This window comes from Meleagris gallopavo, chromosome 16 (genome assembly GCF_905368555.1).
Source record: "Meleagris gallopavo chromosome 16, MGAL_WU_HG_1.1, whole genome shotgun sequence".
Taxonomy (NCBI): domain Eukaryota; kingdom Metazoa; phylum Chordata; class Aves; order Galliformes; family Phasianidae; genus Meleagris; species Meleagris gallopavo.
This window is the reverse complement of record NC_139419.1, coordinates 15,079,787-15,097,651: the sequence shown is the minus strand read 5'-3', so window position 1 is coordinate 15,097,651 and position 17,865 is coordinate 15,079,787. Positions and strand designations below refer to the sequence as shown.

The 17,865-nt window shown below is 50.2% G+C and overlaps 1 protein-coding gene across 2 annotated transcripts in view; it reads right to left on the bottom strand.

Annotated features, from left to right (window-relative positions):
* Positions 1-17,865, bottom strand: part of UQCRC2 (ubiquinol-cytochrome c reductase core protein 2) — an 18,155-nt gene continuing 290 nt past the window's right edge. For both annotated transcript variants that reach the window (XM_085238076.1, XM_085238075.1), the window contains exons 2-14: positions 16,140-16,232; positions 15,848-15,997; positions 14,831-14,895; positions 14,020-14,076; positions 13,555-13,679; positions 12,942-13,039; positions 12,513-12,570; positions 12,287-12,382; positions 3,488-3,687; positions 2,619-2,699; positions 2,093-2,169; positions 962-1,115; positions 1-238 (exon numbers count right to left, since the gene is read on the bottom strand). In XM_085238076.1, the coding sequence (XP_085094202.1) occupies positions 155-238; positions 962-1,115; positions 2,093-2,169; positions 2,619-2,699; positions 3,488-3,687; positions 12,287-12,382; positions 12,513-12,570; positions 12,942-13,039; positions 13,555-13,679; positions 14,020-14,076; positions 14,831-14,895; positions 15,848-15,997; positions 16,140-16,232 (1,338 nt within the window). In that variant the 3' untranslated portion in view covers positions 1-154. The remainder of the gene's footprint in view (positions 239-961; positions 1,116-2,092; positions 2,170-2,618; positions 2,700-3,487; positions 3,688-12,286; positions 12,383-12,512; positions 12,571-12,941; positions 13,040-13,554; positions 13,680-14,019; positions 14,077-14,830; positions 14,896-15,847; positions 15,998-16,139; positions 16,233-17,865) is intronic.

Here is a 17,865-nt window from a genome sequence, read left to right as displayed (position 1 = left end):
TATGAACTCAGCACTTTATTTGATCAGTGCAAGCCCACAGTTACTCCATTCATTTTCTCCAATAACTGAATTCATAAATAACAAGTTAGTAATTTCTTTAAGCACAGGTGACCGATAGTCAGGCCTATCCTGAATCCACATCCCAGCTTTGTTTTTACAGCTCATCAAGGAAGGGAGTATTGCCCAGATCTCCACTGGCTGCCATCGATTTCTTCCCGCTGACAAACTTCTTCGCAGCCTGAAAATTCATCAGAAAATCAGTGTAAGGAAACGTTCACTACAGCAGTCAGAAAGCAAAGAACCCAACACAACTGCAGCAGGACGCCATGCCAACGAGTTCCCTTGTGCTGCCTGAGCTTCGGCTGCTCCCACAGAACGGCACAATGACATGGAAGAGGCATTGGCTCCTTGGAAGTGGTCACCTCTGGATGGCAGTGACAGTGACAGTGACAGCACCGCGGGATCCTGCGGCTCTGCCACAGCTTCACATCACAGCAGCAATGGGTGAGCGGAGACTGGGAAAAACATTTGCTGTCTTAGAATTTCTGTCCCCGATGGACTTTCGGATGGAGTTTGCTTCAAGTATCATGAAGGCAGGAGCTCAGAACAGCAAATGCGGCTGTGCCAACTTACTGCTGGAAGTGCAGCAGTCCTGGTCTGCACACCAAGCACTTTGCCCTCGGCAGTCCAACAAGCTGTGCCACCACGTGCCCAGACTGAGACTTGCACCGAGTGTTTGTCAGTGCTGTGTGGGGGCTTTGTACCCTCATCTACACTCATTTTATGTAAGTCAGTAAATATATCGTCTAATTAATTGTCTTCTGTTAATAAAGATGTTAAATGTCAGCCAGCTGGTATTTGTTAATGAACCGCCTCTCGTGGTTTAAGGACACACAGACGAGCAGTGCCTCTGTTAGGAACTCGCGCAGCCATTAAGGAACACGTGGGGGGACACACTCACATTCACAACATCAGCAGAGGTTACAGAGTCGATCTTCTGAGCGACCACAGCAGGCGCAGTGTGTGTGCCGGACAGCAGCGCCTCGGAGCCGATCTCGTTCAGCAGCCCTTGCGCCGTCTCCACGGACATCAGATAGGCAGCCTTCAGCTGATTCCTGCCCCACAACAGGGAGAGGTGAGCACACCGCCCCAGTACCACGAGTGCAGCGAGGCCTTCCAGCACCTGAACTCTCAAGACCCCTCTGTTTTGCAGGTTCTTCCCTTTCTGCAGTGAGCAGAGGGGCACCACAAACAGTCACAGCACGAGGGCAGTGGGGAACGAGGCACTGTGCCCCGGGACCACCCAGCACCCCCAGTGAGACAAAATCATCAAGTTAACAAATTAGATGTGAAATTGATCACAGAGTCTCATGAAGACCAGACACAGATAAGAGCCATTCTTGCGTAACTGACAGAAGCACAGATGGGAAGTGGGGAGCTTCCCTGCTGAACAGTTCAACCTCAACCTTTTGTTAAGGATCAACAGACTCTGACTGCGTTTCCCTTCTTCCCCTTGAGTCAATCTGCCCAGCAGTGCTGTTCTGTACAGCCCAGATGTGGCAGCTCAGTGCCTGCAGCACTACTGAGCACAACAAAGCACAGCTCGAGCCAGGAGCTCCAAGCTGGGCTGGCACTGCTGGCACTGCTGCCCCTCTGGAGGTTTCCCCACACTGAACACCCCTAAAGGAACACAATCTTGGAGCACCTGGATGTACTAATCCAGCGCTTCACATTTGCAGATCCTCAGCACTGCTGTTCTCTGAAGGCTCAGAGCACAGTTGCTCAATACAACTGTTGTAGCAGTTGCTGCAGTGTGACTGCAGAGTGAACTGTTGACACACTGCAGCCCAGGATTCCAACACACTAGCTGTAGTATGAAACAGTTACCTGCAAGAATTATCATTTACTTAACAAGATCCTTACAAGAAATACTGCTGGCAGAGGATAAGTGTCGACATTGAAAACTAATGGAAACCAAAGCAGTCCAGTGGTGGTGCTTCCATTTCACTGCAGGACAGCGAGCGCTTCCCCCACCGCAGCACAGAGCGCGCAGCAGGGCACGCAGCATCCCCTCAGCACAGCCCACACTCACTTTGCCTTTGTGACATCCTCCTCCGTGACACCGCCCTGAGCAGCTGCCTTCAGCTGGTTCATAGCAGCTCTGATGACCTGAGGAAGACGAGATCGCTTAGGGCTTCTTCCAGCATTAAATGGCAATACGTTCTATTATTATTATTTCTATCGTTATCTTCAGCTGTGAGCTGAGCAGCTTTACAACAAAACTAAAACTACCGCAATCAATGCCAAAATAGACTAAAGAAAGCAGCGTGGGTTTGAACACAACAAGTTAAATTGTTAATTTGTACGGCACCTCCACCCTCCATGAGAACACCTGACTCCAACCCGCACATCTCACGCTGACCTACACGGCCCTACAGACACAGAGCAGCACAGCCAGCAGAGCACGGCGTCCCGCAGCCCAAACCTGCATCAGGCACTTCTCACTGACCCGCCCCAGCTGACACAAGGAGCCCAATGAGCTGCTCCTGGTGCTCTATCGCTGCACTGTGCAGCTCTGACACAGGCTGCCAACTCCCGCATTCCAGCCAGTCACTCACCTCCCCTGCGTGTGCAGCCTGAGATACGGCATAAAACCCAAAGAGCCCAGAATCCGAGTAATTCACATTAAATGCAGAAGCCTGCAAAATAAACACCATTATCTATTGTTTCAAGTATCACAACAATGCAGCATCAAGCAGAGGAAAACATTTGCTATCAAGATCCAAAGGCTGGAGGATGCCGGGTCACATCTGTGCAAGGATGACGCTGAGGAAAGAACTACAAGGGCTGCACTGAAGGTAATGCCTCCTGTTTTATTACCTTGACCCACACCATCAGAGGCAGACGTTGGTGGGATGGTGGCAGAGACTGAGCCTTCTCACCAATTTAACACCGCATTTTGCTGCTGTGTCACAAATTGCTGCAGTGGGGCACTGACAGAGTGATGTCTGACATAGAAGTGTGTATGCAGCAAAGAGGTGTCATTGAATTCCTCTGTGCAGAAAAAATGGCACCCACTAACACTGATGAACAGTTGTGAACAATGATGGAGACCCAGCAGTGGCTGTTGGCACAGTGAGCAGTGGGGGTGCTGCATTATGCAGTGGGGCAGTGACAGCAGCTCACCTCCACTGGTGCAGATCTGTACAAGTGCAGCATGCAGCTCTTGTTCACTGCTGGTCAAAATGCACAGCTAGTGGCGGTGACTGTGTTGAAGAAGACTGTGTCTTGTAGCTGAGAATTTGCTCTGTCACATGGTGTTACTGTGCTCTTTGTATCTATTGTCATTTCCACTGAAATAAAAAGGAAGCACTACTTCCAGAACAACCCACGTAACTAATTATGATTCTAGATGGAAATGGCAGCTCTCAAAGGACAGCACGTCTGTTACTCAAAACCTCAGAGTGCAGAAACCCCTGGAACTTACATCAAAAGGCTGCGTGGTTGCTTTGGCAATGCCCTGGTACAGCTTGCTGGTAACATTGCTTCCCCTCTTGATAAGTGGTCCAGCACCCAAGACGTGCTGCAGGACACTGAAAGCATTTGCTTCTGCACTTCCAACAGCAGCTCCTTCTGTTACAACAGCAGCATGGACAAGGCTGTGGCCACTCTGTTCTCGGATTTCTCCTAAGAGTACAGTAACAGGAAAAAAAAGGTAATGCATTGTTAGTTAAAAACTATTACGCATTCAGAGGAATGAAAACATTTGTAGCCAGGAGTTTCTTCAGAGGGAAATCAAGGTATGGATTTCTACATCTCCACCCCTTTTACTTTAAAGCCAATCCCCCTTGTCCTCTCACTGTCTGCTGGTGTAAAAAGTCGGTCTCCCTCCTGTTCATAAGCTCCCTTTAGTCCTGGAAGGCCGCAGTGAGGTCTCCCTGCAGCCTTCTCCTCTCCATGCTGCACAGCCCCGGCTCCTCAGCCTGTCTCCATAGCAGAGGTGCTCCAACCTCGGAGCATCTTCGTCGCCTCCCCCGGCCCCGCTCCAACAGCTCCCACCCTTCCCGTGCCGGGCCCCAGGCCTGGACGCAGCACTGCAGCTGGGGGCTCCGAGGGCAGAGCAGAGGGGGACAATCCCCTCCCTGCCCGCTGCCCCCCTCTGCTGATGCAGCCCAGGATGCAGTCGGCCTTTGGGGCTGCGAGCGCACACTGCTGCCTCACGTCCAGCTCTTCGTCCCCCACAGCCCCCCGCCCCTCTCCGCAGGGCTGCTCTCTGTGAGCTCTTCTCCCAGTCTGCACACCCCTGGCATTGCCCCGACCCAAGTACAACACCCGCACTGGGCCTTGCTCAGCCTCAGCAGGTTCTCGTGTGCCCACTTCTCGAGCCTGTCCAGGTCCCGCCGGGTGCCGTCCCCCCCTTCTGTTGTGCCGTCAGCAAACTGCTGAGGGTGCACTCGATGCCAGCCTCTGTGTCACTGGCTGAAGAGCACCGCTCCCAAGAGGGACCCCTGGGGGACGCTGCTTGTCAGCCTCCACTGCACACAGAGCCACTGACCGCAGCGCTCTGGCTGTGAGCGCCGACCAGTTCCTTATCCATGAACAGAAGTGGTGCTGATCTTCAGCATCGACAAATGGCGTGATATTGGGAACCGCATGTGGGAATCAATCATTAATGCTGGAAAGGAAGAAAAATTATTGCAGACCCTTGGCCCCTTGTGGAGGTCTATTATTAACTCTTTGAAAGCTATGCAAGCCGAGCGACAGGTAGCTGCTGCAGCTACGCAGGCACCGGCCGGTACAACAACTAATTCGGCTTCGGAGTTTGACGTGCCTGTTCGGGGTATCGCACACCCTGTGTACTCCTCGGCAGGTCAGGTGAAAGCATCGGTAGAGGCAGCAGCTCCTGATCTTTCAAATGACACTGCTACTGAGTCATCTGCAGTCTCCAGCATGTATAAGGGGCTAAAAAACTAACAAAGCCCTGGCGGGATGTGATAACTTGTATCAGGAGGTACAGGTTAGAACGGCAGGTAGCTGCCTCAGCTTCGCGCCGGTTAGAAAGTCTGCCCGAAGACGCTGGGCGCTTAAAGGTCGGGGGGCACTACGTTCCAACGCCCCCCTCGGGGGGACCAGCTCCACTCCGCACTAACGGCCTCTCGCAGGCAGGGGCTTCAGCGATCCCGTCTGCCCCCCCAGGGACGATGTAGAGGAAGTAAGTGAGGATGAGGGGCTGGACCTGTTTCCCGCTGACACAGAAGGTGGTAATGGGACGGAGCGAACACAGCCAGCGGCTCGGCACGACCCGCTGCTCCGCGGGCGGGAGCTCTCACAGGGCCGCACCCAGGAGGCCGTCGTGGACTCCGCCTCGCAGACCGCCCCCTCCTCGTCTCGATTGGCGGCAGTAGCAAGAGACGCCATCAGTGCCGGGGATGTGAGAATGGTAGAAGCGGTGAGTCAAGCATTCCCTGTGCGGTTTGAAGTAGATAACGATGGAAATCGACAAGGAATCCACGTACCCATGGGCTGGAAAATCTTATCACAGCTTAGGGCCACAGTTAATGAGAGCGGGCTGCGCGGAGAGCCTACTAAGCAGATATTGAACTATATATGGGGCAGCAGTGTATTAGTCCCAGAGGATGTCAAGGTAATTGTCCGAATGATAATGAGTCAGTCAGAGCAGTTGTTGTGGCAAGCCCATTGGCAGAGGCTGTGCGAGATCAACTCCAATAGCCCAAGGGCTGCCACAGATCCCCTGTTCGGGGTAACAGGAGAACAATTGATGGGCACGGTTCAATTCGCTGTCCCAGACATGCAGGTCTACTTGGGGCCCGAGGTCTGTTTGGAAGGAACGTGGCTAGCCTGACAGACAATGGAGATGGTTAAAACATCCACTCCAACTCCCTCGTACACGTCTATAAAGCAGGGTGAGGAGACTTTCGCTGGCTCCATTGACAGAATAACAGAAGCCATAAATAGGGCGGATGTTCCGGAGTGGATGAAGGGCGCCTTGTTACACCAATGCGCGATGGAAAATCGCAACGCCTCCACTCGGTCTGTCTTAATAACCCTCCCAATAGATGCAACTATCGAAATGATGCTAGACCGGATGAGCAGGGTACCAACAGGCCCCCAGGCGTTCTTAGTGGAGGCGTTACGAGAAATAGGCAGTAAGTTGGTGGAGGCGCAAACCCAAGCCTTTGCTGCTCTCATGCCTTTGACAAGAGGGGGAGGGGAGGGCAAAGGACTGAGCGACCACGGAAAAACCAGGAAACGAATTGTTTCTGCTGTGGAAAGGCAGGGCATATGAAAAGGGAATGTAAGGGCAAGGTCTGGTGTGACAACTGCAACTCCGCCTCCCATCGCACGTTAGCATGCCGCTTACCGGGAAACCGACAACAATGGCGGCCCCAGCAGTGGCCCCTCAACGCCTCCGCCATCAAGCCCACACAAGACAGCGGCACACGACGAAATGCATTCACAAGGGCCTCCGATCTTCGACCAGCCACAAGGGGAAGCCTCGGCCTGGACTTGGCAACCACAGTAGATACCACCCTTCTTGACAACCGGCCCATCTGAATACCTACGACAACTCGCGGGCCTCTAGAGCTAAAAGGGGCTGCCGTGTGCGCCTTGTTAATTGGACGTTCATCTACCGGTCTACGTGGTGTGACTGTTCTTCCAGGACTTACTGATGCTGACTTTGAGGAGCTTATACAAATAGTGGTGCAAGCACAGTTTCCACCTGTCCACGTTCCTGCCGGTTCAAAGATTGCTCAGCTGGTGCCACTACCTGTGCTGACACAAAGTATGCAGCCAGTTACCTCGAAAGCCCGAAATGAGAATGGCTTTGGATCAACTGGAGGATTAATGCTTCTTACAATGCTAATGTGTCAGCAACCCATCATTTCTGCCACCTTCCATTCTAATGGACAGTCGTGCGAGTTACAAGCCCTTTTGGATACCAGAGCTGACATCACGATTGTTGCCTAGATTCTCATTGCACAACCACAACTGTTCACTACCGAGCAGGAAACATTCCTGGAACGCACACTCCAGAATAAAGGACTGGTCATAGCTCCAGAAAAGGTGCAGCACGAGCCCCTATGGAAGTACCTGTGCTGGACCATCACACAATCGCAGATCAGCCCACAAAAGTTGGTGTTACATACTGATATTTGGACTCTCAACAATGCCCAGAAACCTCTAGGCGATTTACAGTGGCTATGCCCCGTTGTCGATATCTCCAATGATGATCTTAATGTACTGCATCCCCTTCTAAAGGGCACCGATCCTGCCACCCACGTTTTGGTGACAACAGAGCAGCAGCATCTTATTGAAACTCTTCGGCATCTTATTGCAACACAGGCCATCGACTGTCATGAGTCGTCTCTCCCCATAGATATCACTATCCTAAGTGGCCACAGGCAACTGCTGGGTGCACTGACGCAATGCAAAAAGAAAAAGGGGGAGAGACCAGACATAAACAGCTAGAATGGCTTGCAGCCAAGAACAACAATCCAGTAAGGGATCGATAATCTCATGGAATTAGTAAGAAAAGGACGTTACAGAGTACTCAACATCTCTGGGGAAGAGCCAGGAACCATATATTTATCCCTCAAACGTGTGGATCTGGACTGGTATCTACAGAATTCGGATGAGCTGGCAGCAAGTTTGCTGACCTCAGGAACAGCCCTGACAGTACCATCTCTCGCTTCCCTAGTATTGAAATGGATGTCACAACAACATTGGTTAAGAATACCTAAACAAAGTAAAGCTCCTCTACAAAATGCTGTAACAGTGTTCACGGATGCCGGCCGGAAATCGCGCACAGCGGCTGCAACATGGCATGAGAACTGTCAGTGGAAGCATAAGATTCTACAAGCGCAGCCCGGGGATTCCCTTCAAACCTTGGAACTCTTGGCCGTAGTATAGGCACTTATGAACTGGTCGCAAAGATCTATTAATGTAGTTTCAGACTCCTTGTACGTAGTAGGCCTGGTAGAAAGGATGGAGGACGCTAGAATAAGAGAGATTAATAATCAGCGCCTGTTTGAACTACTAACTATGCTACAGAGGGAGATTACGATCAGAGACGAGAAATATGCAGTAATTCGTATGAGGAGCCACAAATGGGCAGAAGGACTGGGGGAAGGAAACCAAAAGGCAGATGACTTAGTAACAATATCCGTCCCCATCAATAAGTTGGCACAAGCCGTGAGGCTCATAGCACTTTTCATCAGAATGCGAAGGGCCTTCAGAAACTGTATGAAATTAGCTTAAATGAAGCAAGGGGGATTGTATGGGCCTGCCTGACATCTGCTGATCACGGCCCCGGCCTAGGGTTAGGGGTCAGTCCTAAGGGGCTTGGTCCCCTGGAAATATGGCAGATGGATTTAACTCATGTTCCTGAATTTGGTAAATTCAGATATGTACATGTTACATTTACTATACATAGACACATATAGTAAATTTATCTGGGCTGCAGCCCAAGCCGTAGAAAGGGTGTTGCATGTAACCCGACATTTGACAGCATGCTTTGCTATCATGGGGCTTCCACAGCTGATAAAAACAGACAATGGCCCCGTGTACACTAGCAGTAGTTTTCAACAATTTTGCAAGAAATGGGGGGTGCAACATGTCACTGGCATGCCTAATTCTCCACCAGTCAGGCGGTGGTGGAGAGGGCAAATCAAACGCTTAAGAGGTACATAGGAAGGCTTCCGGAGGTAAGGGACCCACAAGAGCGCCTTGCCAGGGCATTGTATACAATCAACTATTTATGCATCTTCGGGGACAGGGAAGAGACACCCGCCCAGACTCATGGGCGGGTACCTTCCCAAAGCAGCACCAAGCCATTCTTTGTAAAATACCGAAATCCTAAGTCAGGGATTTGGGAGGGCCCCTCGGAGGTGAAATACATGGGGAGAGGATACGTGTGTGCTCACCCCAAAGGTCCGCTATGGGTTCCAGCAAAATGCACTAAGGCAGCAGCTGATACTGGTGGGCTGCCACCTCAGTGATCAGGCAGTGCTTCAGGCGTCGCAGCCAGGGAACCTGTGGGTGACTTGGGCGAATAAGACAGGTCAAACTGACTTCTGTTTGAGTCTTCAATCGGCCACTGAACGGATAGGACGATTGAATGTGAATTAACAGGATTTCATGTTACCAATACTGGAATCTATGGAAATAGCTATTTTAATGTATTAGTAGCACTAAGACAAAACCTGGAAAGGAATCTCAGGCAAAGGGATGACCCTATATTATAGAATGATTAACTCTCTTTCATCCCATTAATCAGGAATTTAAAATATGATCATGCAGCACCTGAGACAAAGGCGCACACTAAGAGAGTTAACCTTGATAGTTCATTCTGCAAGCAGGTGTTCCATTTGGCCTCCGTATCACGCACTGGCCATGCAGATGCAGAGTACAAATGGAAAATACCCTTCGGACCCTGAGAAGAATAAAAGCAAGAGAGAATCTGGGGTGGGTGAGAGAGGAAAAGTGCACCTTGAAGCAGGGGACGCCCTGCTGGCACTGCTATCGCATTCACCACCACCGTGTTTTTTCTCTCTCTTTTTCTGCAGATTGTTGGTTCTCAACGGTCTGTAAATAAGAATGCCCCTAGTTCTATCTGGCATGCAAAAGTTGCCCAACTATGAATTCTCTATTAGCCAGAGGTATAACCATGAGCACTCTAAAAGCATCTGTTGTACACATCTTAGTAAACTTTCAAAATCGATATATCAGAATACATTAAAGTTGAAGATCTCTTTCAAGGCAGAGAGATATTAACACAGAACGGGTCCCTCTGGGATTTATTTCCAGGTTGCAGAAAGTTGGGCTGCAGACCAAACACGTGTTTGTTCTTTTTAGGTTAACAGTATTTCTTGTCATGATACTATGTTTGCCTTGTTTCCTTTCTCACATTTATAGTATTGACAATTGAGGCCTTGATTGAGCTGTAGTGACTGCATTATTAATATAATTACGATTGTATTATGAAGGGCATTGACAAAGCCGCACAGAAAGCTATGCTCGTGCAAAAAGAAAAAGGGGGAATTGTTGGAGAATTGCTGCAAGAGCAGGGCAGCCATGAGAATGTGTACGAGCATAGCTGGTGCAGTGGCACAGAGTGCATAGCCATGAGAAAATACTAGGAGTTAGTGTATAATCAATGGATATACAGATGGTATAGATATACATCCAGGAGCTTAGCTAATAGAATTTATATTGGAGAAATGAGAGAAAGTCACTCACCCTGTCTGGGGGGGCTTGTGAGATGAACTCCTGATGGAGCGGATCTCCAGAGAGATCCTTTCCCACTGTTGGTCAGCTCTTAACCTCTAGGAGAGGTGCAGCCAGGCTCCACCCCTTCCTGCAGCACAGGTGAATGGCCTTCTGCTGTGCTCCCGTGGCTGACTCATTGCATTGCTCGCCTCAGGTGATCAATCAAAGGTTCAGGCCGTGATTCAGCAGCCCCATACAAGTTAGATAGGAGTCACAAGGTGCTTGGGGCAGCATGTAAACAATGGGCCCACATCTGCAGCTCTGCTCTGTGGATGTGGGGGGGACTGACAAGGAAACTGGCTTAGCAGCACAGGGGTGAATGCTGACTGAGCACTGGTTAAGGCTGAGCAGCCCACCTAGCAGCCAACCTTGTGCACCAATAGTAAGCAAACACGTGTATTGGAAACCTATATAAACCCTGTGTGTGCAACAATAAAGTGAAGCTTGATCACTCATACTGAGTGCTGTCGTGCTTCCCCACTAGAGAACAATCTAATTAGGATGCTATCCGTGGCAGTTCCCTCTTCACCTGACAGCCACAACATTTCAAATATGACAGAAGCAGCTCAGCAGCCACTTCAGTCAGCCTCCTTAGGACCCCACAATGCATGTCATCCAGTCCCATGGACTTGTACACATTCAGGTTCATGAGGCGGACTCGGACTTGTTCTGCCTGTACAGTGGGATTTTGCTCCCCCATTTGTCAGCAAGAAGCTCAGGGATGCAAGAAATATGGGAATCCTGCTGCCAGTGAAGGCTGAAGCAAAGAAGTGAGTACCTCAGCCTTCTTCATGTCTGTTAGAGTGAGCTCCCCCTTTTCATTTACCAGAGCTCTCCCTTGACTGTCTCTGCTGACCAACACACCTACAGAGCCAGAGCCCCTTCTGTATGTGGAGAGGGATGCCATGCCCCTCACCAAGTTCAGTTCCATCTGTCTCAGCCTTCCTAATCCATCTCTGCAGGACTGGACAGAACTCCAGTGCTCTTCTCAGGTCACAGACCCCTGCAGCCCTGAGCCCCTCACCATCCTCCCAAGGCACTCGAAGTCTCCCTCAATATTCTGCAGTCTCATTGTTGCAGCCTCCCCTGACCCAACCTGAATAAGCAGGAGCAGTAGCCATCCTCTGGCTTTATCAGACCCCTCAGTCTCTTCCCAACATCCCCACAACAGGTACTGCTCCTCTCTACAGAGGCCACGCAGCCCACAAACAGAAGCAGCACAGCCCAGAAGCTGTCCACGTACGCATGGGAGTGTTGTGCCTCTGCTCCCAGCCCCCCAATGCCGTGTCAGCCATCCTCTCAAAGTCCTGTGGGCCCCTGGCTGCTCCAGGCCGCTCTCTTCTCAGCCTGAGGTCTCCTGGATTTCCAGACCTGACTCTCATGCTGCCATCCTCAGCTCCACTGCAGAATGTGCCTGCACTGGAGCTGATCGCCTCGGAGAAATGTGAAATATTTGTCCTGTTTATCATAAAAGTGTTTATCCTTATCCTAGAAGCTGAAGTTATCCCATTCAAATGGTAAAAATTTCCTATTTTTCCATCTGACTACAAAGTGATCTGACACCCCAACCAAAGAACAGACTGCAGTATTATACAGACACTGCTCTGAAAGAGCAACACATTGCTTTGTGTTTCAGAAAAGGCTTCACACAGTCCAACAGCCCTTTCCTAAGGAGCCTACCAGCAGCTCCAGTCAACTCCCTGCCTTCCCCAGCTCTTAAGAGAACCTCCCCAAACACACTGAGCTAAAATAGACGCTAGCTTGCATTCTGTGTTAAGATAGACATGATTGCGCAGGTCAAACTTTGTTGAACATACAGGTTTGGTTTTTTTCCCAAAACAGTAGGAGAAAGAAAATCCTCTGCTTATTTAGAGAGACACCTCCGAGTGGTCATTTCCCACACAGAGCATACAGCACAACTGTACAGTTTTCATTGCAACTCTAATAGTGTTATAACAACACTAAGATGAGCCCCTGGGAGCAGAGCTGCACTCACCCCCTCGGTAGGCGGCCTTTGCGCTGGAAGTGCCGGCTCCGCTTCGGATATTTAGAAACTGCTCTGCGACTTGCTTCAAGTCGGAGTGCTTCACACCTGTAATGCAATAGTAATGTCACGCTATTGAAAAACCATCAGTTACAAAAGTTTCTTAAAAGCACCACAACACAGAACTTCTACAGCCGTTTCTTTTCTGACCCACAGTGCCCACACGGGCCATACGTACCTATTCCCACGAGGGCCATTCGCGCGCTTGTGAAGTTGTTCTGTACAAAATGGTGAAGCTGCAACAGGAAAGCAGAATTGTAGATATTTCGTACAAAGAACAAGAGGCAGAAATGTTTGTGACATCTGCTGTTCAGAGCTCACACTTCTTAAAGCCACCACCCACCATGCTTCCATGCCCAGAAGAAGTGCTTTGCACGCACTGAACAGCTACAGACTGCTTCTGTATGCCAACGTCTCACCAACAGCCATACAGCCACAGCCCTTCTAAATGCAAACCTGAGCTTTGTGCTCATCACCAAAAGCCCTGAGGAGACGAGATAAGATCATCAGCACTGATTGTACATCTGCTCAATTATTTTTTTCTCTGTCTGCCGTTCTCTATTCTTGGTAAGGAAGCTGGGAGAGATTTATCACACGAGAATCCTACCTGCTCGGATGTAATTTTTCCAATTCTGTAGTCTGGGCAGTACAAGGGGTTTGCCAGAGCAGTCTTGTAAGCTGCAGCATGCAAGTTTTCCAGCACTCCTAAGAGGAATAAAGTTTTCAGTACTGATGCTCCAGTGCTGAGGATTAGCAATAAACGCCAGCGTTACGCTGGTGAAGCACAGCTGTGGTGCACCTTACAGCGCTCATTCACAAGACCTGCAGACACGGGGCTGCAACAGCCCCACACAAATAAAGTTTCGTCCAGCAACAAATCTGGTCTGTGCATTTCTATTCAGCTGTACCTTATAAAGGCTCTCAAGGACTCACAGATGCTCAACACTTTCTGGCCTCGTGGCAAGGTATAACAGCCTAGTTTGCGTACATTTCTGGGGGGAGGGTGGGTGGCTTCAGTAAAAAGCAGTAGCCATATGTCACATATGGGCTGCAAAAACTTGTGGGCTTATGAAGAAGTTAGGTAACAACAGAAAGACCGTACCTATCAGCAGGGCAGGCAGAAAATAAAGTGGTCAGGGGACAGGGCAAGAGTTTTTCAAAGTTCTTCATTTTTAAGATGCATCCATGGCACCAACACAGCAAATCAGAAATACACCTACCAACTTGAGGGCTCTGAAACGCGATCGCTTTGTCAACTTTCAGCTGGGGCTGAAGATCAGTGACTTCCCACGGTCTGAACTCCGGAGCCGTGGTGACATTAAGGAGGTACTCCATTACGGTGTCACTGGAGAGAAAAAGTGAGAGAGGCATTCAGTGCGGAAAACCAGCAGGTATTTATTTAGCAGTTGAAAGCAGAGCCAACCAACCCAACAAACAACATAACACCACCAGAGCACACCAACCACCCAGACTGGAGCAGCAGCCAGCACTGCTGCAGGTGCCGCGATTCCCCTTCACCGCAGCGTTCGGGTGCTCAGTAACATGAACACAGGAGCTGAGCAGCAATGTGATGGTTTCTATTTATTACCACGACACGAGAGGTGCTGCTGCCCCCGCCCAGGAGAACGATACCCCATGGTAACACAGAGAACCTGACTTCTGCCCGCAGCGCACTGGGTACCTACACGTGGTCACGCAGGCATTCCACACAGTACGTCATCTTCTCTCTCGTTGAGTACACGCTGCAACAGAACGCACACAGATGTGTGGAAGTCCACATCTTTCTGTGCTCTCAGCTGAAACCCGTGTTTCCCACTGATGGAAGCTTTCAGCAAGATACTGATGGAAGTACCAGTTTAAAGGAGGGAGAACAGCAGCATTTTAACACACAGCCCTGCAGCACAAACACACATCTAGCAGTGGTATGGGAAGTACCCGGGTGATACCAACTGCATCAGGCCCATAGGAATCCAGGACATGGTGATAATTCACGGTAAAACAACAAGACTGAAGAGTAAAACCTGAGAAGTGGGTATAGATATCAAACAAAGCAATTCAGAAATTGCTCTCTGTGGGCAGAAAACTGCCTGCCTTTTCCACTCACCTCAACACATTATTTTTCTTAGCAAAAAGAGCAGTGTACACAGTAACCTACCACACTCTGTATAACACAACCTCACTGCACAGCTGGCACACAGCAGGTGCCCCTCATTCCTCCTAAGAGGGTTCTCTAGGTTTAGAACTCCCAAACTGGGAAACTCATCTACCACCCAAATTGTTCACAGAATTACAATAGGAGTGTTATCTATTTCCCAAGTAAGAAAAAACAATATCCACACACCTCAGTAAGTCTCACCTTCAAGACAAGAAAGGCAGACAGAACACAGAAGCTTCCTATACAAACCATCCCTTCCAGGCACGCACCCACCCACACACCGTAATGCTTTCGGTTCCCTCTGCCACACTGCTTTACTCCCACCAGGCCAGGTTACAAACCTTAGGCTGCCTCCAACAGCTTCAATGCCACGAGTAATCCTGAAAGAGGACGCTCCTTTTGTAGTCTATTAAAAAAAAGAGATAATAATTTGGAAAAAAAAAAAAAAGAGAGACTTAAGATTACAGCCTTGCTGATACGGGTCAGTGCTCCAGCAAAGCTGAAGCAGTCCGTGCTTACTCATTTCTGCAGAAACCACTGCCCCATACAGAGAAGCTGAGCCTACTTACCACATCCTTACTCCCATTCTATCCTTCTGATTTCCCAGCACAATTACCCCGTTGTTCCCCCAGCCCCATTCTATGGGAACGAGCCAGGTTTGGCTGAATGTTTCACAGGATTTTTTAACTTGGATAAACTTTGCACTGCCAGGACAAGGAAAGCCTACACATCCTGTTGCACTATAGGAGCAGTCACAGCACAGCTGGGAGCAGCCACAGCACAGCGCCCAGCACCGTCCTCCTGGCAGCAGCACCAGAAGAGACTGCTACAGCACAGCACCCAGAATCCATCCAGCACTATACCTGCAGAACCTACAGCAGCTGTGTTGGGCGTTTCAGTGCACACCTTCTGCCTGCCCACCTTTGGAGCTGTGTAAGGACTGCTGACAGTGAACGTGTATAATTTGTTCTTGAATCTGCTGGCACATCCCTGCCCCCAGAGCTCACGCCAACCCTGGTGGCATTAGTGAGAAAAGCCATTCGGAAACATCTCTCATACACATCTGAGTTCATGTGTGACATCCAAGTCTTTTACTGCAGCTGAAGCACAACGAGCCCCATCCTGGTGTGACACAGACACATTAGGTATGCAGCGAGAGACAGCATGAGAGAGCACAGCTCTACACAAACAGCACTGCCACAAAGCAACGGCGTTTCTCCCGCACTGGCATCTCCAGCCAGCAGGTAACGCGCACTGTCTGCAGCGAGGCACAAGCTCTTACACACCGCTGCCCTCTGCCATCCCAAATCTTCTACCACTCTATGCCCACCAAAAGCAGAAGCAGAATAACCACCTACCAGAGGGGAGGCGAGACGAAGCAGATGGGCGGTTCCCAGGTTAGCGGTGGTTTCGTATCTGCTGCCCGCCTTAATGAACACACCAATCCTCGAGGCTGGAGAAAAGTTCTCCAGAGATGCAATAATCAATCCATTTGGTAATTTTGTGATCTGCATTAAAAGCAACATTTGGGTTTCTGAGCCACTGGGTGTACTGCCACAGTTCTGCTTTGCTTGACAAAAAAAAAAAAAAAAAAAAAAAAAAAAAAAAAGGAAAGAGAGAGAGAAAAGAAATATCTGTGCTGATACCGACCTCCAGATCCTCAGCATCCGGAGACAGCTTCACCCGCTCTGCAGGCGCTGACACTGCAACTTTAGGTGCTACTTTAAGGGAGTAGAGCCTCTTCTGGAGGAGAGAGCAGAAGGAAAGGAGTTTGCTGCTGTCATGGTTCTGTTTTTTAGTTTTCAGTATTCCACATCATAACATCACATTGGGAGTAAAAGCGTTAAAGCTCCATTCCAGGTGCCCATCCCTACGCATCACGGAAGCCATGGGATCTGGCCCTTCCAGGTGGGGCGGACTCTCACTGCCTGGCAGTGCCGCTAGAGGCGCTTTCCTGGCCATTCCAAGCTTTTCAGGTTTGATTCGGTCTCAGGAACTCTCTCTCTCCTATCTTATTTGATTTATTAGTTTCAATTTCAATTAGATTGTATTATATTGTGTTATCTTGCATTCTGATATCATAATTAGTAAAATAAGCTTTCCTCCATAGATTGTTGCCACTGTTTTTTTTTTCCTTCCTTGAGCCCAGCTCCCATCTCCCTATCCCTTTTCCTTCCCATTTTGTGGGGCCAGGGGGCCCAGGAGCAACAGCCCCCCTATCACGGGCATAGATTGATCTAGTTAACTCCGTGACAGCTGTGTTAGTTAATTCCTACATACTAACGAAGCAGCTTATTTTAAAGTTGAAATACATTAAACAACGTAGGATCACAGACCAAAAATACACATTCTCTTTTAATTCCTCCAGTTGCTTTTCCATTACAGCTGAAACGTCAAAGCAGTGACTAAAATGAGGCCTCTGGAAGTCCAAAAAGCAGCACCTCGGGACAGTGCCCTTCTGCTTTCCTTTGTGTAGTATCAACCTCCCCTGGCACCATGTGGTCTGTAGGAACATCATGCAGGAATTAAATGAACGAGCCCCTGCGATCCCTATCTGTACTGTGGGGCAGAATCACAGAATGGCTTAGGTTGGAAGGGACCTCAAGGATCATCAAGAATATGATGATACATATCTGACACAGCAGCTCAGCCTCAAGGCAGAACGCCTGCTTACCTGCAGTGCTTTCCAGTCAAGGGGGGAACGCTACCAGAGCCCTCCTTTGGGCACCAGGCAGCAGCACCAATCACGGGACGGTTTGGGTTGGAAGGCAGCTTTGAGACCATCTCGTCCCAACCCCCTGCTATATGCAGGGACACCTCCCATAGCCCAGGTTGCTCACAGCCCCATCCAGCCTGGCCTCGAGCGCTTCCAGGCAGGGGGCATCCACAGCCTCACCAGGCAGCCTGTGCCAGTGTCCCACAGCCTCACAGTGAAGAATTTCTTCCTGATACCTAGTCTAAATCTACGCTCTTCCAGTTTAAAGCCATTTCCCCTCACCCTGTCACTACCTGCCCTTATAAAAAGTCCCTCTCCATCTTTCCTGTAGGCCCTTCACATCCTGGAACGGCTGCAACATCCCCCCGGAGCCTTCCGTTCCTCCTGCCGCACAGCCGCAGCTCTCAGCCCGTCCTCACAGCGGAGGCGCTCCATCCTCTCGCCACCTTCATGCCCTCTCCCTGCCCGCCTCAGCCTCCGGCCCCGGCCGCAGAGCACGGCTCAGCGCTGCAGATGCGGTCCCACAGGAGCCGCGGGCACAGCCCGCATCACAGCGCTGCTCCTCCGCAGCCGTCCGGCACCCGGCACGACCACGGCGCTCCGGCAGCCGCTCCCATCACAGCAGAGCAGCCGAGGCCCTGCGCTGCAGCCGGTACAGCC